This window comes from Saccopteryx leptura, chromosome 8 (genome assembly GCF_036850995.1).
Source record: "Saccopteryx leptura isolate mSacLep1 chromosome 8, mSacLep1_pri_phased_curated, whole genome shotgun sequence".
NCBI lineage: Eukaryota > Metazoa > Chordata > Mammalia > Chiroptera > Emballonuridae > Saccopteryx > Saccopteryx leptura.
The window spans coordinates 7,689,301-7,713,997 of NC_089510.1; the positions used below are offsets into that span (position 1 = coordinate 7,689,301).

Consider the following 24,697-nt stretch of genomic DNA (forward strand, 5'->3'; position numbering starts at 1 on the left):
GAGCAGGGCTCTGAAGTCGGGACGCTGACGTTCCCGGGGGCAGATCCTTGCTTTGAATACGAGTCTGTCACTGCAGTGACGGGCCGATAATTGTTCGTGCACATATTGGTGCATTCGACCCGCGATTAGTGAGCACTTCCTACATGCAAAACACGGTCGGTTTCCGGGATAAAACTAACGGTTCCCCTCGGGCGGCACATGACCAGGCCAGCGCTCCTCCACATGGCGTTGGCCTCTTCAGAGAGTGTCTGCATCGCTGTGGACTTCCACCTCTTCCGGCAGGTAGAAACCCCACTGCTTTTCACAGCTGCAGTCTGTGTCAGCACCTCCTCCTGGCTTTGGTGCTCTGGGCTGGGCATCCATGCTTGGGATGGATGAGGCCCCACACTTCTCAGGCTTCCCTGCCTGTCCCCCCTCCCACCCCAAGGCTGAGATGTCCCTTTGGAACCACAGTCGCTCCCACAGGAGAGGAGCCGGCCCTTTCTGCTCTCCACCCTTCCTCCCGGTCTCCATCTGGTACTTCCTGTGCATCCTTGGCCAGAAGACTCCCCTCCAGCCAGTCTCCCGTGAGTTATTCCGGTGGATTGTTCTTAAATGTAGTTGTGACTCCAGCTTGGTCCCAGGAGGAGTTGAGCGTAACATCCATCTACTCTGCTGCCATCTTGGATCTCCTCCCAAAATCAACTTTTAAAATACTGTCTTTTGTTTGATCAAAGAAAGCACTAGTAGAAAGGTGAAAAGGCGGTGTATAGTTTACTCAACCTTTTTGCCTTCTCTCCCAAAACACTCACCATCTTTATTATCTTTGTTATATTACCACTGAATCATGATTTTGAGTTAAGATACATAAAAAGATAATATACAGTAGTCACAATGAACTCAAACATGTTAACCAAAAAGACACCAAATAAAAATTATTTTTAACACATCAGTCATTCTTTATTCCCTTAAATAGTGACAGCAGAAGCTGGTCTCAGTTTCTCATTTTTAAAGTTCTTCTCTCCTTCAAATTATTTTAAGCTTCCAAAGACATAAACACCTGTATATACAAAGAAGCAGGGTGGCGGTGCATGTGACATCCATTCTTCATTCTTAAAGAAAAACACTGTGGAAAGTTAGCTTTTTACCTGCTCTTCAATTCTAAAAGGAAACTAATTTGAAAGATTCAGAAATTTAAGTTAAGTGCGCAACAGGTTTTTTTACTTGAAGCGAACATAGAACTCCAAGTTGCGCTAAGCGGGTTGGAAAGGAGAAGGAATATCTGGGCCCTGCCTAAGCCGGGACAGTTCAGGAGCAGATGGACACCGACGATCCCCAACACAGAAGACTGGGTTTATCGTCTCTTCCCACACGCCGCCGAGTTAGAGAAGTCCGTCCCAGAGCTTTAAACCGCTCCATCTCCCTAGAAGGTGGAAAGAGTTCATTAATTATGACATTTCCACCCCCACACGTCACCTCGCCCCTCTCCCCTCTCCCTTCCCCTCCCCATCACCTCTCTCCTCCAATTCCTCCTGCCCTCTGTTGGTTACTTACTGAATGTTTTCTATACGAGTCTGACTTTGTTTCGAGCTTTAATCTCTTACTTCACTGCATTTAGATTATAGGTGTTGAAGCTTCTTTTTATTTTGCATCATTTTTTATTAAAAATAATTTCTTTCAACCCTGGCTGGTTGGCTCAGTGGTAGAGCATCGGCCCAGCGTGTGGAAGTCCCGGGTTTGATTATCAGCCAGGGCACACAGGAGAAGTGACCATCTGCTTCTCCACCCCTCCCCCTCTCCTTCCTCTCTGTCTCTCTCTTCCCCTCCCGCAGCCAAGGCTCCATTGGAGCAAAGTTGGCCTGGGTGCTGAGGATGGCTCCATGGCCTCTGCCTCAGGTGCTAGAATGGCTCTGGTTGCAATAGAGCAACGCCCCAGATGGGCAGAGCATCGCCTCCTGATGGGCATGCCATGTGGATTCCATGTAGGAGTCTGACTACCTCCCTGCTTCTCACTTTGGAAAATAATAATAATAATAATAATTTCTTTTTTAAGTGAGAGGAGGGGAGATAGAGAGACAGACTCCCGCATGCATCCCAACCAGAATCCACCCAGCATCTCCTGTCTGGGGCCAATGCTCAAATCAACTGAGCTATCCTCAGCACCTGGGGCTGATGCTCTGAGCCCCTGGCCGCAGGAGGGGAAGAGAGAGAGAGAGAGAGAGAGAGAGAGAGAGAAGGGAGAGAAGGGAGAGAGGGCGGGAGGGAGAAGCAGATGGTTTCTTCTCATGTGTGCCCTGACTGGGTATAGAACTTGGGATGTCTGTATGCTCTATCCACTGAGCCAACTGACCAGGGCCAAATAATTTCTATAAGAGGCGCAGAGAGCTCAGTTGATGTCTCTAAAGCCACAGCCAAGTAGAAGAGCCAGGATTCAAACCCAGGGAGGTTAAATCCAGAGATTGCATTGCTCTTCTGGGAGCTATATTTTCATACTCTTAGCAAATAACAGTCAGTACTGTGTACTGAGCCTTCTAATTCTTCAAATGAATGTATGTTAAGCACCCCATGTTAGACACTCAGTCAACAACCCCAGGAAGTTGGTTTAATTTAACAAGCACATTTTACAAAAAGACAGGTGAGGGCAACTGACGTGGTCAAGGCTGCACAGCTGGCCTTGATCACCGGTCAGGTGGCTTGACTTTTTAAAGCACTTTTTTGGTCTATTACTCACTCAGGGACTGTGCCAGGCCCAGGAACCTCTCCGTATATATCTTCTGGCTGAATGAATGAACATTGATCCGCTCACCCTCTGCAGAAGGTCGGCAGAGGCGGCTGCGGTAACTGACTCGGACAAGGTAGGCAGGCAGCTTGATTGGGTAACTCAGCCATTAAATAGCTGCTGAGACCCCACAGGGTCCTGGCGGGCAGGGTGGGGGTGACCTGCTCTAGGAGAGGCAAGCTGGCATGCAGAAAGGAATCCTCACCAGACCGAGTTTTAAAAAATGCAGCTCTACTGAGAAACGCAACAAATTTAGTAATCAAGTTTCACAGCGTCTGCAAATTACTTTCCGATGGTTAAAATAGAGAAGAGTGAGCAAACACGGACAATTTGTATATCTAGGTGAAAACGTACGGTGTTCATTCTACTGTTCTTCTGTATTTTATGCAGATTTAAAGTTCTCCAAATAAAAAGTTGAAGAAAAGGGGAAGGGAGGGAGGGAAGAAATTCTAGCATGGTTCATTCACCATCTATTGACTTTTGATTATCAAGTAATTTATTCATAAAAATTGATGACACTCACTGAAAACAGTCCTTTACTGACATTTATGGGTATGTTTTATCTTTACATTTATAGATAATCCTCAGACTTACTTCCTTTCAAAGAGCAGTTGCATTTTCAACAAACCTTGCAATAAAAATTTGCTACCCAATTAAAAAGTGTTACTGTGTTCTGTGATAGCCTAAATAAATAAATAAATAAATAAATATTGCTGCTTGAGATCAGCTGATTTAGAAAGCAAGAATTTGTTTTGGAGGCATAAGAAGATTCAAATGCTCGATATTCTTACTGCTATCGTAAAAATAATTTTGATGAATAACTAACTGATCGTTTTCTTTTTCTCTCCTATTGTGCTTATTGACCAAAACTTTAAACACAATAGAATTTAAAATTTATAGAAAAAAGCCAATAGTAAAATTTATTTGTAATACATGCATTTTATCGGGATTTTTGAACTTTTCATTTAATTTTTTGTATTTTAAAATATATAACTGTTAAACCTTTATTGAATAATATAAAGTAGAAAGAAGGAAAACAAGTGGAAGTTTTTTACCCACAGACAGCTGCATTTAATATACTGGTGAGATATCCTTTAGTCTTTTTTTCTATCTGTAGTATTTGTGTTTTCTTATTTATAGAAGTGAATCTCCTATACGAATAATCGCCTGATCAGATCTGCTCAGTAGATGAAATAAATACACTGTCTTCTGCCCATAAGTTTATTGTTATTTTTTACATTCTAGCTGATAATTTACAATCAGTTCTGAAACTGAATCCTTTGCGATTTTCCTTCGCCCTCTACTTTAAAAATATTTCTTTTTTTATATCAGAAATCTTATCAATATATAATATATTTTGTTTTTTTGTTGTTGTTTTTTTAATGGTGCATCCTTTTCTTTTCCAGGGACAAGAAAACACCCTGCAGTGTGTTCCCTATGGAACCTGGCAGCTCTAACCCTCTGTGCGGCTCAGTGAGGGAATGGTGAGAACGCTTCGGGCCAGACTGGGAGGTGTAACTGCTGACACTATGAGCAGAGGACAGAAGCCCACCTCCTGGGAGGCTCAGAGGACATTAGTATACATTTCTGGGTGTGTGTGCAGTCCTCTGCCCCCAGGACTATGGTCAGCTGGGTGTGGAGCTGAAACACGTCTGGTCAGCTGCAGCCTGGGCCTGTTACCAGGCACAGAGAGCCGAGTGCCGGTTCCGGCAACAGGAAGTCACCGTTTCCCTGGGTGGCGGAAGGGGCTGTCTGCACTGCCCCGCCTCCTGGCTCCGCTTTCTGTAGCCACCCCCTCCCCCGTGTCCTCCCTGAGCGCTGGAGGCCAGCCTCGGCCCCCTGCTCCTGAGAAGTAAGGACCAAGATCTCCACTTACCCCGCAGCAGCCGCAGCACTGGCAGTCCCCACACAGGGTCCCCAGGAGGCCGTTGACCACCTGGATGGCGCAGAGAATCATCTGGACCCCTCCCGTGATCAGCAGGATGGAGAAGAGGGTCAGGTTCCAGGGAACCACCTCTTCCGGCTTCAAGCACTGGCTCCACAAGCCTTCGTTGCTCAGGTAATCCCTGTCCGGAACACGAGTGGGGTGGAGACGGAGACATGTATGAAAAGTAGGCAATGCCCTAGACCAGAGAGGCACCTTCATAATTTTTTCGTCTGCAATACTTCCTATCCAAAACATAATGCTCCATAAGAAAAATATCCCACGAAAACAAGAGGTTTAACAATAATACCTAACATTTTCATTAACCAGGTACTAGGTAGGGGTTAGACCCTGTTCCAGACATTTTACACATAGTAACTCTTTCATTTCTCAGAGAAACCTTAAGGTTCTTGTCTTCTTTTTCACAAATTAGAAATTGAGGCACAGAGAGGTTAAGCGACTTGCTAAGGTCACACAGCTACTCAGTGACAGAGTGATTTTTGTGAGCTGACCAAGAGAACGGGTAAACTCAGTACCTAGGAGGGAGCCAGGAGGAGGAAGGCTCTCCACGAGAGGAGTCTCACGACGGTTCCTGGACTTTGTCCCGCCTGTTGTCATTTGGGACCACTTGGACTTTGGACAAATTACTTGTCCAGTCTAGTGGCCATGTAAGGTACAATTATGTCTTACAGTCAAAGGTCCTTACTTCTCTTGATTTTTTAAAGGTCTAATTCTAGCCAACTTGTGAATCTGACTCAACCATATATTTGTTAACCTGTGGGAATGTCACACGAGAAAGATTGAATTCATGAAAAGCACTAAGTAATCTGCGGCCGTTATACATATTTTCCAGACACTCTGAAGTGGGAGAACTGCAGTCCACTCGTGGACTCTGCTCGTCAGGAGCCCTCTGGGACGCCCAGGGCCCCGTGCCGTGAAGGGGTCGTGTGAAGGACGCTGTCTTCACCAAGAACGGCAGGAAGGCGGCCCTGCTCTGGGGAACTGTCATTCCTCCTCACATTCTCAGGGCCACAGAGGGTCTCCCCCTTCCTTTAAGCCTCCTCTGTCCGCTCAGGTCTCAGTGGGAACCTGTCTGCATGTGGCCGTTACATCAACACCCCCCCCCCCCCACCGAGTCTTCAGACTCCTGTTTCTGATTGATTCAATGAATCAGCACACACTAATTTTGATATATTCCATGTTAAAATCTGAAAAATCTTTGCAATGAAGGAAGACGCCTTGGCATTTCACACAGTCGAGGGCACAAAGGAATGAGCATTTTGCTCTTGTTTTAAACATAAAACATTGTTTATAGCATCGACTGACCTTTCCCCAAAGAGCACAGGTTCTCTGGTCACTAGCTGTGTGACTATCGGTAAAATGGGAATAGCATTACCCATGAAAAGCATATTATTGTGAGGATTACATGAGTTAACACCAGTGAGGTGCTTAGGACAGTGCCTAGCATATAGTAAGTACTAATTAACACTAGAATTGTTATTCTTTCACTTAATCTGAGCCGTCTGGTCTAAAGGAAAGAGCCTGTAGTTTGGGGTTCAGGGACTTGGGTTTGAACGCAAGCCTTCCTCTTACTGACTGTGGATTCCTCATACATGTACTTGTACCCGCCCCCATCCCTTTCCCACGGGCCGTGTCAGACTCTTCATCTATAAAATACACTGCAAACCACCCCTCCTGTGGGAGTCCACTGAGATAATACCCCTTATGCATTGTTGTGTAAGAGCTCGTTTCAGAAGTTGTTCTTTTCAAACACTTGTCTCTCTGCTCTGTATTTCTCCATGGACTTCTGGTTTGACACTTTGTGCACTGGATGCTGGTCACCAGTCACAGAGAGACAGGATTGTCCAGGTACACTTGGTAAAGAAAAGATGCTGAGAAGAAGAGCTCGTCAGACCCAAGTTCTCTGCCTCTTCCCGGGCGTGTGCAGTGGTGGGACGACAGCACCTCCTGGTGGTGAGATCAAACGCTCACAGGGTCCCAGGCCTGCTGCCTCCTCCGCCCTCACAAACCACCATGGATGGCCATTCCAGGCCCTTCTTGCCCCCAATCTCTCTGTTCTGGGGCTCTCAGAGAGCCTGCCAGTGATGGCTGTGCCCAACTCTCCAACTTCAGGTGAGAGGCAGCCTCTGACTTCATGGTACTGGGAACTGACTGTGTTTCCACATTCTGGGCAGCAGGGGGCGCTCAGGCAGACTGCCTTCATCCTGAGCAGGGTGTCAAAGCCTCCATTCTCCTAAAGGGCATTTCCACCCAAGCTGCAGCCATCCCCAAACTTGGAAAGGAGTGCCGTGCATTTCATGCAACTCACTTCCTGCAGCTGCAGGGGAGCCTCACCACTCAGCCCGTCCACTCAGCCTGTCCACTCCGCATGGCCCACTCAGCCTGTCCACTCCGCATGGCCCACTCAGCCTGTCCACTCTGCATGGCCCGCTCTGCATGGCCACACAGCCTGGCCACTCAGCCTGTCCACTCTGCATGGCCCGCTCTGCATGGCCACTCAGCCTGTCCACTCAGCCTGGTCACTCAGCCTGGCCACCTCAGGTGCCACTCCTCTGGGCAGTCCTGACGCCCTCCTGCCCTCAGCTGGCGCTGGTCCCCTTCTAGCTTCCCAGCACTCTGCGTCATCATCTGGCCACGTGCCTGTCTTCTTTCCGTGTCTGTGCACTCACAGGGGCAGCGACCTTGTCCCCTGTGTCTGTCCCCAGTTCCGGCACAGGGAGTTTGACACCCTGCGACCTGCTGTGTTCCAGGCACTGGGCCGACGGCAGCCAGCACCTTCTGCATCGGGTCAGGAGGAGCTGCTGTCCTTGCTCTGAGCTGGGACAGCTCCGGCACAACGTAGGCTGTGGCCACGTGTTTCCATTCTCTTTGTTTGTTAATTAATTCTCCTTCTATATACTAATTACTAGCTGGGGAGCCCTTGGTACAACATTTTGTTCTTCATTTTTCTGCTTTTAGGGTTAAGAATTCTTCTCGGGTTTACTAGGAAGTTTCATTGAGGTCATGCCTGGGACATTCTTGGACCTAATCATGAACAGGAGGAAGAGGAAGAGGAGGAAGAAGCGGCTGCCACTGCTGACGTTTGGTCCTGTCGTTTGGGCTTGGACAGCGATGTCTCTTTTCTGCTCGTTATGCAGCCGTGTATGTGTGTGTGTTAGCATCACAGCTGCGGCGACAGCTGCTGCTCTGGTCACACACTGGGATCCAATGGACAAGAGTCCACGGCCCAATAAAAAAACAGGAGGTGGGAGCCCCCTGAGGCTTTGCTCGGTGGAATCTATACAAAGATCAGAGGGTGCCCGCCATAGTCCGTGGTGGCCAAGATAAAGCCCTGGGACTTGGAGTCAGGAAACTTGGGTTCAGGCTTTTGTCTCTAAGAAACAGTATTGTTTCAGGCGAGTCACTTGTCAACTCTCTGGGCCTCAACTATCTCCTGGGAAGGAGGGTTCACAATCTCATAAGCTTTTTCGGAGGAGCAAATGAAACGTGAGGGAAAGCATTTTATAAACTTCAATCGTCGTTATAGACGGGCCTCTGCTTGCTGAGGGACCTAAAGTCCACGAGGACTGTGATGTGAATTCTGGTCTCCGCAGAGAGGCCGCGGGACGTAGAAGACGGGTACGCCGGGCAGGTGCGCCAGGTGGCGCAGGGCACGGTGAGACACTCCCTGCCTGGGTCCATCGTCCTGAAAGCCCAGCTGTGCCCACTGGGCCACAGCTCGCACCTTGTATCTTATGCAGAACCAAATTCTAAAGTCAGGGCAAGAGGGACAAAACCACGAATGGTCAAAACCGCTCTTACCCTGTAAATCACCTGGAAAGTGTGGCGGACACGGCTGTGTGATACAAGCCTACACTGCACAGCAGTTTTGGTCATATGAGCGTGTGAAGCCGCTGTGCCGATGTCTGGGCATTTGGACCTTTCTCCCCACAGCGCCTTGTCAAAGCCATCGAGTGAACAGAGAGGGCAGAGAATTCTGCAAGGCCCCTGCTTGCCTGCAAAGTTTACTCCGCTTTGTTTTCACGATTAAACCTCTCGAATCTGATACCTATTAATGGACGAGTCAGTTGTTGCGGGGAGCAGCTCCAATAACATGCATGACAGCGTCCCCCAGAGAGCGACACACGTGACACGGGTTGTGACGGAAATGAGAGCTTGCTTCACTGGGGGGGGGCGGGCAAACACAGAGGACGTGGCAGGCTGGTTTCCTGTCCCTCGCCCGGCTGATAGCTCCGGTGCTGGCCGGCTCACAGACCTGCGTCGCTCTCCTGAGCTAGACCATCATCCCTCTGCACCATGAGCAGGGCGGGAGCGCGCCGAAGGAGGTATGACGCCCTGGACGTCAGACGTCGGAGACGGTTGTCCTGCCTTGGAGTGGGACTTGGTGTCTGCTCTGCTTCCTGTCTCCCTCCTTTGTTTGGACTTAGATTTACTCTAATTGAATTCAAGCTCATCAAGGATAGTATTATTTACATAACAATAAATAGAAAAACTGTGTCTAACTCTGCACTGGTGCCTATCACCTGTACCTTACACTGTCATCTGTCCCCTACACTGGCACCTGTACCTTACACTGTCATCTGTCCCCTACACTGTCACCTGTACCTTACACTATCACCTGTACCCTACCTTATCACCTGTACCTTACACTATCACCTGTACCCTACACTGTGGTTCAGTGAAAGCACACGGCCTGCCATGGCAGTGGGGCCACACCAGTCCTCTGTCAGAGGAGAGGGCGTCAGCGCATTGGGTGGCCCTGTCTGAGACGGGAGGATCCTAGAGGCCTTGTGTTCCTGGTTAACTACGGACGAGGGTGGGGATGACATTCAAGTGAACTTGTGAACACACCAAGACCTTGGATCATAACAGAACCAGGACTGCCACCTGCCCCATCAGAAGCCCACTCTGCGGTTAACTTGTCGCTGTGAATTAATAAAGGGGGTTGAGTTCATCGGTTGGCATCCTATCGATTTTCTAGTAACGAATGCATCCGCCCCGTGCAGGAGGACCTCACACCGGCCGTGCCTGACCCTCCGGAAGTGTCCGTCACTGAGCTGGGCGGAGGGGCTGCCGTGGTGAACAGAGCAGAGACGGCCGCGCTCCCGTGGACACTGACCCTCCGGAAGTGCCCGTCACTGAGCTGGGCGGAGGGGCTGCCGTGGTGAACAGAGCAGAGACGGCCGCGCTCCCGTGGACACTGGCGTCTGCGCAGGAACTGTCCTGTGTTTGTGATGGTCAATACGGTCACTACCAGACGTGCGCGGCCACTGAGGATTTGGAGCATGGCTAATGCGGCTGAGGAATTTTTAACTTTATTTCATTTAAATCTAAATCTAAATTTAAATATCTACAGCCTGACCAGGTGGTGGCGCAGTGGATAGAGCACTGACCTGGGACACAGAGGATACATGTTTGAAACCCTGAGGTCGCCGGCTTGAGTGTGGGGTCGCTAGCTTGAGCATGAGCTCATCGACATGATCCCGTGGTCACTGGCTAAAGCCAAGGTCGCTGGCTTGAGCAAGGGATCACTGGCTCAGCTGGAGCCCCCCTATCATGGCACATATGAGAAAGCAATCAATGAACAACTAAACTGCCACAACTACAAACTGATGCTTCTCATCTCTCTCCCTTCCTGTTTCTCTCTTGCTAAAATAAAATAAAATAATAAAATAAATAAAATATTTAAATAGCTACATATGGCTCCTGGCTACCGTACTGGACTGCAGGCAGGCGGCAGAGGATGTGTAATATAAAAGGACCAAGCCTGGGAGTCGGAGGACGTGAGTCTGAACCCCGACCCTGCCCAGCGAGCCCTCTGACTTGGAGCAAGTCACATTTATTAACCCTGTGTCGGCAGGAAGTAAATTACCTTTTGGGGTTACTGTGGATATTAAATTATAAATTTGTTAGAGAAAAAAGAAAGGTCTTTCTAACCTACAGAGTACCCTGAAAACATGGTGTTATTTTAATGAGTTCCACTAACATAAATGTCATGAAGGATCTACAAGGGTTCTAATGTCACTTGCTGTCGACTGGCACCTCCGACATTGTTGGGTTATAGAGCATCCAGGGGATGAGGGAAAGCCACGGAGCCCTGTGAGTGGGGATCGTTCTTGCTCTCTGTGCTGAGCTTTGCCGTGGAAGCCACTGCTCTGTTCACTAATGTTGTTCGTTGTCCCAAGTGTCTGCTGATGCGGTTCGCATGTCAGCACAGACACCGCCAATCCCCTTCCCTGAGGCCAGCTGCGGTGCCCCGCCCCGTCGTCATCGCTCCCGGTCTCCGTCTACAGAGCCGTGAGGGGTGAGCCCTGGAGCAGCTTCCGTCCAGCGCACAGCTCACAGCCCCAGCTCTGCCTCGGAGGGCGGCATGCCCCAGGCTTGTGGGGTAAGATGTCCCGACACGGGGGCAGTCTCTCCCCTGGGCCATGAACCCGACTGTGCCCCTTGTGGTGACAGGTGGGAATTGCAGGGTGCACCTTACCCGTCTTGGAAGGGGTAGCCCCATGTGTCATTATTGCCCATGAGACATTTCGGCCCCTTGTTGATGGAGATGGCTGAGGTGATAAATGAATACCCAGCACCCAGGAATCCAATCACAGCAAATATTGTGGACGTGAACATCTGAAAGAGAAGAGAGAGACAGCCAGGTTCATAAGGCGTCCACTGGTGGCTGTCCACACCCCTCACCAGCCTGTTGTTGAGCGCGGTGACTCCAGCGGGGTTGCAGATAGAAGCCAGTGTTTAGAGGAGATGGAGCCGCTGGGGTCTCCTAGGATGAAATTTGGTGTCTCACATCCCCTTCTTTACCTCACCCGTATTTTTTTTCACCTATTCATTGATGACTGAAGTGCTAATTACGATTTGATACATCTGAATCAAGGTTTTCAATCTTGTTAAGTATAGAATCTCCTTTGCAGGGCTAATATGAAAGACAGTCTATTATAGAATCAAAGAATATTACAATGGGAAGTGATCTCAAAGGTTTTCTGGCGTAAACATCTCACTGAGACTAAGTCACTCCGTGGTCTTACGCAGCAGGCAAGGGCTGCTTATCAGAAAGAGTAGAAGTCTAGAAAATTTCCTCACTGGTTGTAGTTACATTTCTTGAGGTCAAAAGATTGAATCCAATCTTTCTCCCATGTGGTAGCAGTCTTTAAAAATACCTGGACATTTTATATCTTAAAGAAGTGTATTTTATATTTCATATCTCTCCACTCTTTCTGTCCCCTGAAAGTTTTCTCTTCCTTGAGTTAAACAAGCCCAACCATTCCAGTTCTTTTAAATGTTTTCATATGACAGGGATTACTTACTGAAAATAGATTGTATTAGCAACTTTCTTTATAAATTATAAAATAAAAAAAAAATTTATAATATGAAAAGCAGAAAAAAAATCCTGGAGCCCATCCAAGCAAACTGTCTCTGATGGTAAAAAGTATTATGCCCAGGGAGATACAATGTCTATTCTAAACAACAGTAAGAGTAGTGTAAAAACATTAATAATTTTAGAAATAGAAGTAGAAAATATCACCTCCTTTGCTTTGGCAACATGAAGATGTGCAAAGCATAGACTTTTTTTCTTAAAAATAATTTTTTATTTTTTATTTATAGTTGATAAATAAATTTATATTATATGTAAATTTTATATTACATATTATATATTATTTATATTTTATTAGTTTCAGGTGTACAGCATAGAGGTCAAACATTTATATAGCTTATGAAGGGATCAGCCTAATAAATCTTATACCCACGGGGCACCACACATAGTTATTACAATGTTACTGACTATACTCCTGTGCTGTATGTTATATCTCTAACTACCAATTTGTACTACTGAATCCCTTCTTCCTTTTCCTCCATCCCTCCAATGCCCCTCCCATCTGGCAACCATCAAAATGTTTCCATGTCTATGAATTCGTTTCTGTTTTGTTTGTTCATTTATTTTGTTTTTTAGATTCCATGTACAAATGAGATTATATGGTATTTGTCTTTCTCTGTCTGACTTATTTTGCTGAGCAAAATACCCTCTAGGTCTATTGATGCTATCACAAATTGTAAGATCACATTCCTTTTTTATGGCTAAGTAATATTCCATTGTGTCTATGCACCACTATTTCTTTATCAGTTTGTCTATTGATGGACACTCAGGTTGCTTCAATACCTTGGCTGCAATGAACACATGGGTGCATATGTCTTTTCAAATTAGTGTTTTGGGTTTCTTTGGATAAATACTCAGAAGTGGGATTGCTGGGTCCTTCTTTGTCTTTTGTTATAACTTTTGTTTGAAAGTCTATTTTGTCTGGTATAGGCATTGCTACCTCAGCTTTTTTTGGAGTCCATTTTTATGAAATATCTTTTTCCATTACTTTACTTTCGGTCTTTGTGTATCTTCTGATCTGAAATGAATCTCTTGTAGGCAGCCTATACATGAATCATGTTTTCTTATCCATTTAACCACCCTATTGATTAGAGTATTTACTCCATTTACATTTAAAGTATTTGTTGACAGACATCTAGTTATTGCCATTGTATTATTTATATTTTTTTTATTTTTTTTTCCTTCTTCTTAAAGAAGTCCCTTTAACATTTTTGTAATACTGGTTTGGTGGTGATGAACTCCTTTAGCCTTATCCTGTCTGGGAATCTCTTTATTTGTCCTTAGATTCTAAATAATGGCTTTGCTGTGTTGAATACTCTTGGTTGTAGGTCCTTTGTTGATTTTAATCACTTTGAATATTTTCTGCCAATCCCTTCTGGCCTGCAATGTTTTTATTAATAAATCAGCTGACAGTCTTATGGAAGATTTGTTGTAGGCCACTCATTGTTTTTCTTTTGCTGCTTTTACGATTCTGTTTTGGTCTTGACCTTGCGGCATTTTAATTACGATGTGTCTTGGTGTGGCCTCTTTGGTTTCATCCGGTTTGGCTCCTCTGTACTCCTCAGGCTTGTCTATTTTCTTCTTCAGGTTAAGGCAGTTTTTTGTTTTGTTTTGTTCTTGTTGTTTTTATTTTTTGTCATTATTTCTTTATTCTCTTTCTCCTTCTTCTTCTTTTTTCAAGTGAGAGGAAGAGAGATAGACAGACTCTCGCATGTGCCCTGACCGGGATCCACCCAGCAACCCCATCTGGGGTCATGCTCACAGTTGTGCTATCTTTAGCTCTTGAGGCAGAGGCTCCATGGAACCATCCTCAGTGTCCGGGACCAATGCACTCGAACCAATCAAGCCATGGCTGCAGGAGGGAAAGAGAGAGAGAGAGAGAGAAGGGGGAGAGGTGGAGAAGCAGATGGTCGCTTCTCCTGGGTGCCTTGACCGGGAATTGAACTTGGGACATCCACACAGCAGGCCGATGCTTTACTACTGAGCCAACTGGTCAGAGCCCTGTCATTATTTCTTCAGATAGGTTTTCAATTCTGTATTCTTTTACTTCTCCTTTTGGTACCCTACGGTAGGAATGTTGGTATGCTTGATGTTGTCCCAGAGGTCTCTTAAACTATGCTCATGTTTTTGGGTTCTTTTTTCTTTTTGCTGCTCTGATTGGGTGTTTTCTGCCTCCTTGTCTTCCAGTCACTGATTTGATCTTCTGCTTCATCTAATGTGTTGTTGATTTTTTTCTAGTGTAGTCTTTATTTCAGTTTTTGTATTCTTCGTTTCTGTTTTTGTTTGTTTGTTTCTTATCTCCAGTTTTAGGTTTCCTAATGTCTTTGTTGCAGTCCTTGCTGAGATTGTTGAGCATCCTGATAACTAGCGGTTCATACGCTGCATGTGGTAGACTGCTTGTCCCTCTTTTCCCCAGTTCTTTTTGGAGTTTTGTTCTGTTTTTTCATTCGGGACGTGTTTCTGTTTCTCCTTATCTTGGCTGTCTCCCTGTGTTTGTTTCTATGTGTTAAGTAGGGCTGCTACATCTCCCAATCTTGGGAGAGTGGCCTTAGGTAGTAGGTGTCCTGTGAGGTCCAGTGACATGGTCTTTCTGGTCACCTGAGCCAGGTGCTCCAGGTTTGTCCCCTGTGTGAGTTGTGTATGCCCTCCTGTTGTCCATAGTTGAGCCATGATTGCCATTGGAATGTCAATGGGAGGGAATGACCCTTGGGCTGATAAGTTGTGAGGACTGGCCATGACCATGGTGAAGAAGCTATTATGCAGGGACTGACCCTACAGAGCAAGACTTGCTTTAGCGGGGTCCTCGTCCCTGCTGTTTGCCCACTGGGTGTGATATTTGTGAAGATGGTTGGGTGGTGCTCTGATGTGGTTTATAAGCTGGCCACTGGATGTTTGTTGACAGGAGGGGTTCTTGTTTAGGCCAACCTCAGCTGTTGCTTATGCCCTGCCTGAGGCCACTCGGTACGAGCTACAACGTGATCTAAAGGTGATTGCCACTTGCAAAGCAGAAGAGTTTTAAAAGTCAGCAGACCCAGGCTCAAATCTCAGCATTGCCACTTTTCTCTGTTGACTCTGCATAATGTATATATATCCTTGGAGCCTTAGTTTTTCCATCTATAAAACGGGCATGATAAAGCTTACTTGAAGGTTTATTGCAGAAATCCGATGTGATCATCTAAGTTCACTGTCAGGTACTCCCTTTTCCCTCCATGTGCTACTAACCATATTATCACAACGTATATGCTGGGGATGGTGTTTGCGAGTGCAGAGGATCTGAGGGCACCCGGGCAACCGAAATCTATGGAATAATGGAGTTTCATATCCAGAAGGAGGCTGAGCTGGATCCGGGACCAGGTCTCCTCCCTCCCAGCCCCGTGTCCTGCACCCTCCACTCCCCCAAATACACACGCTCCCCCCATGACGCACTGCGCGAACACCAGACCCCTGTTGTTTGTATGTTGCCTTGGTTCTCGCACAGAAATATAATGGCACATAAAAAAACGATCTTTTTTGCTTACTTGACTCTTGATCTTGAGTTCTAATTAGCAGTCAGGAACCAGGACACCATTGGTGGCTAAGAAGAGTATCTAACGTTGGTGCAATGAAAGGAGTGACTGCATTATTTAGGAAAGCAATTTGGAAGTCTGAGAAGACCTGGCTCCCAGCCGTCTCTGCACCACCCGGGTCCACCTCTCTGACCTCAGCTTCCTGTGGTAAACAGAAGAGAGCGGTGGGGGAATTCTAGACGGTCCCTTGAATTCGAGCAAGTCAGGATGTCAACATCTGTTGTTAAGTGAGAGGAGAAATCGGACTTGTGCTGTGGCCGCGGTGTGAACTGAGCAAGGTTTTAGATATCGGCCCGGGAACATTCTAGCCAGCCAATGTTTACAGACACAAAGAGTGAGCGTGAAGGCAAACACTCTTTATTTTAGGCAAGTCTAAATAAATGAAAAACCAGGTTAACATAAAATATCAATGAGACTTTTTTTTTCATGTTTCCAAAGAGTTTCCACTGTAAACACTGTCCAATGAAATCATGTTGATTGTGTATACAGAGTGGAGCAAAAGTAGGTTTACAGTCGTTCATACGGAAAATAATACAGTAATGAATAAACAATGCTACAAGAATAAGCTTGGTCACATACTCACAACTGTAAACCCATTTTTGTCTCACCCTGTATACGCATATATAATTTAATATTATCCAATAACCACCATTAAAAAAGTAAAAAAATTATATATATATATATATTTTTTTTTCTTTAACTCAATATGTCTGAACTATTATCATTTAACATGTAGTCAGGATAAGAATGACCAGAGAGATACTTTACATTCTTGTTGCTGTACGTTTTTGAACTCTGCTGTGTATTTTACGCTGACGGGGCGTCTCTGTTTAGAGGAGCCGCCCTTCATGTGCTCGGAGACACAGGTGGGCAGTGGCCGTTGTATCGAACAGCGTACTCTACCTAGAACATTGAAAACTGGAGTTTTTGTAGTAAAAGTTTAAAACAATGCCTGGCTAGTGTCTGCGCTGAACTTATGAAGCAGATGAAAAGGAGCTGTGTAACAAATCAGGTGGAAAGTCACTCACAGGGTGATCTGATCATACATTGCCAGCTGGCCCTTAAGTAAGGCGGGTAGCCTCGCCCCAGGCTAAAGGAAGTTTCTCTTCCCCTTTCCCTTCTCCATCCACCTGCTTGCGCATCTAGATGAACACACGTGGGAAATGCCTCTTTTCCAGACCTCTTGGAGATGTAACCCCCCTCAGGGGAGCACCAGTTCTTGCTAACTACCCTGTACTCTAATCATAGAGATTTAACTGGCTTGCCTTCTTCTACCTTCCTGGGATCTTCCTTACATTCCCTCCTTAATTCCAAATGTATAAAAGAAGTGGAGAAACGGTCATTCCTTGGAGCATTTGAGATCTTGCCTCCTGCCGTGTCCTCCGTGTGGCTTCAGGAAACGCTTTATACCAATTCTCTGCCCGTTTGGATATTCTCACATTGACAGCGATGATGGGCACTCCCGGGCGGGAGGGAAATGTCAGAGAGGAGAGAAACTTGGCGGCTCTTCATTAAACCAATGACATTTTATTTCTTTATAAAGTGATCTGAAGGAAATGTGGTCTCGAGCTACAGCTTCATAAAACCACAGGTGGGGTGTTCTGTTTTTATATTCCAATTTGAAATATCTCACCTGAAAATGAGCAAAACAACCAACTCACACTGACTTTTCATAATGTTTCCAGATGAAACACGTGAAGCAAGGTGCACTTTGTGTCACTCTGCGGTCAGTCATCTTAGGCTCAGCAGCCTTTAGAACTTGCCAAATTCACTACTCAGAGATATCGTCATTGTCCAAACTAGCATGGAGAAACTTTATCATGGGTTTCAAGATACATAATTTTTCATGTTAAAAGAAAAGTTAGTGAGATCAGGTTGAACACGTTAGAGACCAGACACTCTAACTGGTGATGTTTAAAGTAGCCAGGCAAGCGGCTTGGAATATACCCGGAAGAAGACACAATATTGGGGAACAGCGGTAGCCTGTGGGGGGCGGGGCAGGAGAAAGCGGGGACCAGAGTCGGAGTCAGGAATCGGAAGCTTCCTCCGTAGCCTCTGCACCATGGAAATGGTTTTCCCTCTAATGAGTAAATCCTAGAGAGGGTCACTAGAGTGTCTTGGTCATGGACACGAATTCCAGGCAGGCCGAGCTGGGTGTGAGTCCTGGCTGCCCCCGTGGGAAGCTAAACTTTCTGAGGTCGCCATCTCTGTTTTGTAAAGGTAGGTTCAGTAGTAAGTCCCTGCCTGAGAGAGATCATCTCGCTAACAGTGAATAGGGCATCAAAGGGACACACCTAGAAAATCACATGGCCCCAGGTGGGTTACGTTCAGCATACCCAGTAACCTCTTCCGCCTAGTTCCAAGTTTCAGATGATTTCGCAGGTCCCTAGCCAGCCCGTCGTGAATGTCATTATTATAGTACAATGCTGTGGTTATCATATCCTCACACACTCTCGTTTGCCACATGTACGGAGAGCATAACTCCGAGCAGGAAAATAAAAGCAAACAGGCTAACTCGTTTACGGATGTTCAACACACCCGTTCTGTCCACACTGATAAAGAAATGTGTGTGTGTGTAGGCTGTAAACTCTCCCCCCGGAACGGAAGGCAGAGACGCCCTCTCGTCAGGTGCCCTCTGACTCACTCACCACTTGTCAGCCTTAAGACCACCTCCTCTGTTGGGGTCTGGAGGCAGACCACCTGGGGTCCGACCCCAGCCCTGCCCCTGTCGGCGGTGGGTGCTTGGTCAGGCGCGGGCTTGCGTTTGCTGAGCCAGAAGGAAGAGGCACCGGGGGGCTGGGAAGGGAGGAGAGGCGGGTGGTGTGCGGGCATGGTGTCTGGAGACCTGGGCGCTGGCAACAAGTTGGAGAAACACCTCTGGGAGGTGGGAGGGTTGCAGGCTCCTCTGAGCCATTATTCTCAGAGACACATAGCGATTACTGGAAGTGGGGTGGGTTGTTTTTTTTTTTTTTGCCTTAAAACATTAATTTTTTGAATTTCTGGCCATGCTAGGGACGGGGGAAGGATGGCGGAGTGGGTGCTGCAGTCAAAAAGTCATCATGTTTATGTGCCTCATATTTTTTATTTATTTATCAAGCGGGGTGTTTAATGCTCACCTGCTGAGATTTCATGAGAGATGAACCTGAAAGTTTGGAAATCACCTGCAGTCCCTCCTGAGGAAGCCTTGACTTGACCCGACCCGAGGTATGGAGGACTCTCGCGTCCTCAGTGCCCCAGGCCCTTGGCACCACCCTCCCCTTCCCTGCACGCTGGGGCTTAAACATCCTCCCCCAAGCCCTGCGCTGTTCTTAGGCAAGGTAGCGGGGGCCACGATCCATTTTACAGCATAGAAATCATCTAGTGATGCAGGCGGGTGCCATACTGTGTTTTTTTCTTACAAGTTTGTTATTTTAAAAGAACTGTCTCATGTCCCCCTGAAAGTGGCTGAAACACTCACTCCAGAAGTGCTCACCCGAGGCCCCTCTAGGGGGCGCTGGGGAGGACTCTGCAATGTGAACGCTCCTTTAGGACCGGCTGGAACCCGTCCTAGCCCGCAGACCTGAGGTCATCCGAACCCGCCTGCGAGTGGGGTGGGCCTTCCCCGGATGGGACTGAAGGGTGCTGGAAGGCCCGCCTCCCTAATATGTCCCCTGTCATGCCAGGGCCGAGGCCAGGCAGGTCCACACTGGATTTGGGCAGGTGGTAGAGAAACTGTGGACCTGGAAAGTGCTAGGCCATCCCGTTTAATCAAGTCACACAACGGCGGACAAGCACACAGGCAGGGGAAACCGCCTCTTGGGCAAACAAACAGCAAAACGGCCCCTCCCAGGGGCGGGCAGGAAGGCACATCGTGCAGCCGCAACCCCCCCTGAGTGCAAGCAGCCGTAGCCTTATACGGGCTATGCACACGGGCCTCTGCCACGCGCTCACACACTCATCAGGCGAAGTGCTGGCAGCTGGCACACCAGCGAGCAAGCCTGACGGCCGCCCACATCTCCTCTGTGACTCCGCCCTCATCCTCTACTAAAGAGGCTCTCTGAGTCAGGGTCTTCTGCAGGCTCGCGTTAAAGCACGTACTCAACATGAATGAACTGATGAAACGCATTCGCTGTCCTGGTGGACCCTGAGGGACCCATTTCTGTCCAGGTTCGAGGGCACGGGAAACTCCGGTCTGGGGGGGAAGAGGCTGAGCCCTGAGAGCAATCCTCGGTCAGGCTGTCACAGCCCCGGGACGTCCCCTCAGCTTGCCTCGCATCTGGTTTATGAAACTGCAGAGCCTGGAGCTGGGGGCTCTGCCTCAGAGCAGGGGGCGCCTCCATTTCCTAGTTCACCACAAACGTGTCAGCCAGGCGAGCTCACAACTTTCCCCAGCTCTGCGGGCACCGCAGCCTGCTCCACTGTTGATTTGTGGGTTTTAAGCGAGGGGGGAGAAGGAGAACTGCATGCACCCAGGCTGGGATCTACCTGGCAACCCCCATCTGGGTCCGATGCTCGGACCAACCAAGCTATCCTCAGCACCTGGGGCTGACACTAGGACCAATTGAGCCACTGGCTGTTGGAGGGGAAGAGGGAGAGAAGAGGGAGAGGGAGGGGGAGAGAGGTAGATGGTTGCTTCTCATGTGTGCTGTGACTGGGGTTCAAACCTGGGACTTCTGCAGGCTAGCCTGATGCTCTATCCATTGAGCCAACTGGCCAGGGCCCACTGTCAATTTTTATTCCTGGTGTTACCACTCAAGAAAAGAAAAAAAATGAGACAGCTAGCTTCTGGAAACTCCAGAAAGACATAACAAAGGAGAGGAGAGGGAGGTCAGGACAGGACAGAGCAAAAGGCTGTGCAGATAGCAGCAGGATGGAGCCCCCAGCCCTCGGCCTGGTCTGTTTATGCCTCACGGGCCTTTGTACCCAGCAAGGTTTAAGAAGCAGAGTTCTTGAAACGCCTGAGGGGAAGGCTGTGAGTCTGTGGGAAAGGACCCGTCTTCCAGCTCTAGAGCGCCCGTCAAATCCTGCTGCAGCTCTTTTCTTTCCGTCTGACAAATGTGTGTAACACCTTTCTTTATGAAGTGGCTGCTGCGTGGCCCCAGATCCCCAGAACAAGTCAGGAACGAGGCTCCGGAGCAGGGACGTGGCTCAGTGGCCCTCCGGGTGGGCGGGGGCGGCACACAGAGGCTCCGCCTCCCCCAGTGCCCATTGTGCCGAGTGCAGGCTCAGGGGCACCACGGCAGGTTTTTAATTTCTGGAAAAGTAGTAGGGTTTCCAGACACTTCTAGTGAACTCTATCTTTAGAAGCTGGCAGCTGATTACAAGCAAACAAAACAAAAACCAGAAAGGGCCTGCTGGCCACCTGGAGCGCGGTGGCCCCTGGTCCAGGGCAGCTGTGGCTGGTGCCTGAGCTGACAGCCTGGCCTGGCTGGTCCTCTGATGGGCACTGGCCTGGGGACAGTCAGCCAGTGGTTTGGAGGTGACAGCCGCACCTCCCCCCAAGGGCAGGCCCCACGTGGGGGGGGTGGGGGTGGTTTAGGGAGCTCAGAGGGAGGACTGAACCGGCAGCAGACATTCGGGTCACATTGACTCACCTGCACTCGTGAAAACAGGATTTGGGGCCTTCCTCTTGCGCTTTGCTTAAATCTAATTAATAAACAAGTTTTGCACAATCCTTTGAATGTTAATGCACTTCTCACTGTGGTTGTATATAAACCACAGATCATCAAAACGCTGTTTTAATGGGCCGATCTTCAGCTCTATTCAACACCAGGAAATGAGCTGGTAGACTAAACAGTGAGTCCTTTATCTCTTCATCTAATTTCCTTCACTGCTATTTTCTTTCAAATGCTCATCTACGACAAAGTCTCCCAAGTAGAGCAGGATTATATTTCAAGCAAAGAATGAGTTAGGTATTTCTTCTTAATCTTAATTACATAAAATATTACATTATATATAACACATGCCATATAATTATATTAATAATTTCTGGTTATTTTACGTCTTTTTGTGAATGACGATGTAAAGGTGACTCCACTACTCAGTGCTTACTTGGGACTTCTGATGGTGTAAAGGGGATGTGTTCATGATCTATGACCTCATATGGAAATCCGTGTGCTGTGCACAGTGCACCAGCCTCAGGCCTTCAGGTGTGCACAGTAAATATTCTTTAATTTATAAATGAGCAAATATGGACCCTCAGTGGTAGAGCATCGGCTTAGAGTATGGATATCCCGGGTTCAATTCTTAGGGCACATAGGAGAAGCGACCATCTGCTTCTTCACCCCTCCCTACCCCCTCTCTGTATCCCTCTCATAGTCATGGCTACATTGGTTTGAGACAATTGGCGCCCTGTGCTTGGCCCTCTGCACTGAGGATGGCTCCCTGGAGCCTCTGCTCCAGGTGCTAAAAATAGCTTGGTTTCTGAGCAACAGCCCTAGATGGCCAGAGCACCCCAGGTAGGAGCTTGCAGGGTGAATCCCAGTTGGGGTGCATGTGGGAGTCTGTCTATATCCCATCCACTGACTTAAAAAAAAAATGAGCAAGTACGGTGAGCAAGAATGGCAACAGGATTAGCTTCAGAACAGAGAACTTTCCCTTTAAGAAGGGAAGGTGAGTGTGTCTAGTTCATCACTGGGGTCGGTGTCCCTAGGTGGACAGTGAACCTCGGGAGACTGGAGCAGGAGCCGGCCTCCCCGCCACCCCGCGCCATCCTCGGCCTCCCCGCCACCCCGCGCCATCCCCGCCTCCCTGCCCTTTGCCACATCGGTGTACTTGAACTTTTAACGCTTTTCTCTTTCCTTCATTTGTATCATCTGAATCAAATCTAGAATCTTTAGCAAGCAGAACATCATGTTATTGAATTCTTGCTTGCTTGCATTCTCGGAGCTGGAGACTTGTTCTCCTTTTGTTAAAAAGGGAGGTTATGAGAGCTGAGAAATAGTAAACACTTTTTTTTTCCATACAATAGATTTTTTTTTTTTCATGACGGAATCAAAGGGTTGAAGGGGAATCGAAAAGGAAATAACTTTCCGCGTTATTGGCAAAGAGAGCACAGCTGTGTTGTAGCAGAGTGTGCCCCAGACCCGGGCAATTCAGCGCTAGTCCAACCCAGCGCCCTACAGCCCAGGCGAGCGGACAGGGCAGAGAGCCGACCCCGCGGCCCAGAATTCTCTCCTGTCCCCCAACTCTGGAACGGGGACGCCTCATCGCTCTGTCCATCTGCAAGAGGGCTGGCTGGCTGCCCACCCGAAGTTGGAAGTCCTGAGGCGAAATCCCCGGAGAAGTGGGAAGGGCTGGGCGGGAGGCGGGGCATTTCAGGGGTTACCGTGGAGACGACGTTACCCTCCGTTATTGTCCCAGCCCCTCCGTTATTGTCCCAGCCCCCTTCGCAGATGGACAGAGAAGGAGAAGGGAGGGACGGGTCTAAGGTCTCAGGCCTCTCGTGGGGAGGTCGAGCCCCGTCTCCGCCTTCCCGGCCTGGGTTCCTCATGTGACCACACGGCGGGGCCCCAGCTCGGACGCCCCTGCTTGCTCGTAAGACCTAAAGTGCCAGCCACACCCGGAAACTACTTAACTTTATAAACTCAATAAAAATATAAATAATAAATAACACACACAATGGTAGTCGTGCACGACAAGGAGGAGGGCGCTGGTATTTTACAATGTATCGTCATTGTTACTTTGCACCCACAGGAAGAATTCCGTCTGTCCGGCAACAGCTGTCCCCAGAGTCCTCCTTGCTGGTTATTCGTCCCCCACCCGCGAGACGCCCCCACAAGGGGACAGTGCGCCCTGGAATAATCCTGGTGTGCACCCCCTGCTCACTCACCGCAAACCTCTTCCCGCAGCTCTCGTTGCCACAGCAACCACAGCAGTCATTGTTCTTCAGGCCCAGGAACACCAGCGCAGGGAAGATCATCTGCCAGCAAGAGAAGCCGCTCAGGATGGGTCTTGGAGTGAAGGGAGGACCCACCCCTGCCAGTCTGTGTGAGGAGGCACAGCCCTGACGTGGGACTTGGTGGCCAAAGGGTATGGCAGGAACTAGCAGCACGGCAGTGGCGGCCTGGATGATTGTTACTAAGTACTTAGGTGTCACTGGCCTGACTGCAGTGTCAATGGAGCAGGATTTCAAGACACCCTGAACTTCTATTCGGATGGCGGTTCTTGATTGCCATGGGAGATGCTCTCTAAGGCAGCAGCCCCCAGTCGCTGTTGGAAACAAGGGGTAAGGAGTCCCTCGTGCACACGTGGAGAGGAATCCACTGACACCTACCTCCTGCTCTTGGTGCTTTTCACTCAATCTATTTGCTAGAAAGTCTGTTTCCGCCCCCCACTACCCTCACTTGTCCCAGCTCCCCCCTCTCTTGTTGGATTAAAGCACTTCTGTGACCTGCAGTGTGGTTCCTGGAATTTAATGGCTCACGAGAACAACTGGCAGGCCCAAGTTTGAGTTACCCAGTACATTTAGGGGACACGTCCTCCTCCGGTCCCACCGGAGAAGGGAAAACAAAGGCACTGGCATTGTGCAATGCTCGGGCTTCGGTCAGCCCCCAAGTCTCCTGCTGGTCAGCAGGTGCCCAAGTCTAGAAGAATGGGGGGCACACCTCCCTCAGGGGGACCTCCAGGCTTTCCTACTCACCAGGACTCCGCCTCCTAGTATCCCTCCAAAATACCAGACTTCATTAGAAAGGTGATCCTTGTTGTCGATCACTTTCCCTCCGGGGAAGAACAACAGGATGTTGGCCAGCAAGCTGAACACCGTGAGGGGGATGAGGGTGCCCCCCAGGCACTTGGCACAGCTCCCGGTGCACATGCCGGGGACGGGTGGCACAGGGCAGGGAGAGCGGCCCTTCGCTGCCTCCTTCACGGGCTCTCGCGAGCGATCGGCCGCAGGTCCCAGTAAACGTCCCCAGGCCCGTCCGTGCTCTGCAGCTGAGAAGCGAGTCAGCCGGTGACCTGCGTCCGGGGCGTTGCTTCAGCTTCTCCAGTACCGCAGAGGCTCGACGCTGATGGGTATTTATACGCTCTTCCCGACCTGGAGTCTTTCTTTCTTCCCCCCTTGCACC

The 24,697-nt window shown here is 48.5% G+C and overlaps 1 protein-coding gene across 1 annotated transcript; it reads right to left on the reverse strand.

Annotated features, from left to right (window-relative positions):
- Positions 1-914: 914 nt before the first annotated feature.
- On the reverse strand, positions 915-24,697 carry LOC136379993 (transmembrane 4 L6 family member 4-like). Its single transcript, XM_066347743.1, has 5 exons — positions 24,271-24,697; positions 23,461-23,550; positions 11,188-11,327; positions 4,635-4,824; positions 915-1,402 (listed from the first exon to the last, which is right to left on the reverse strand). The coding sequence occupies exons 1-5, from the start codon at positions 24,442-24,444 to the stop codon at positions 1,385-1,387; spliced, it is 612 nt and encodes a 203-aa protein (XP_066203840.1). The 5' UTR covers positions 24,445-24,697; the 3' UTR covers positions 915-1,384.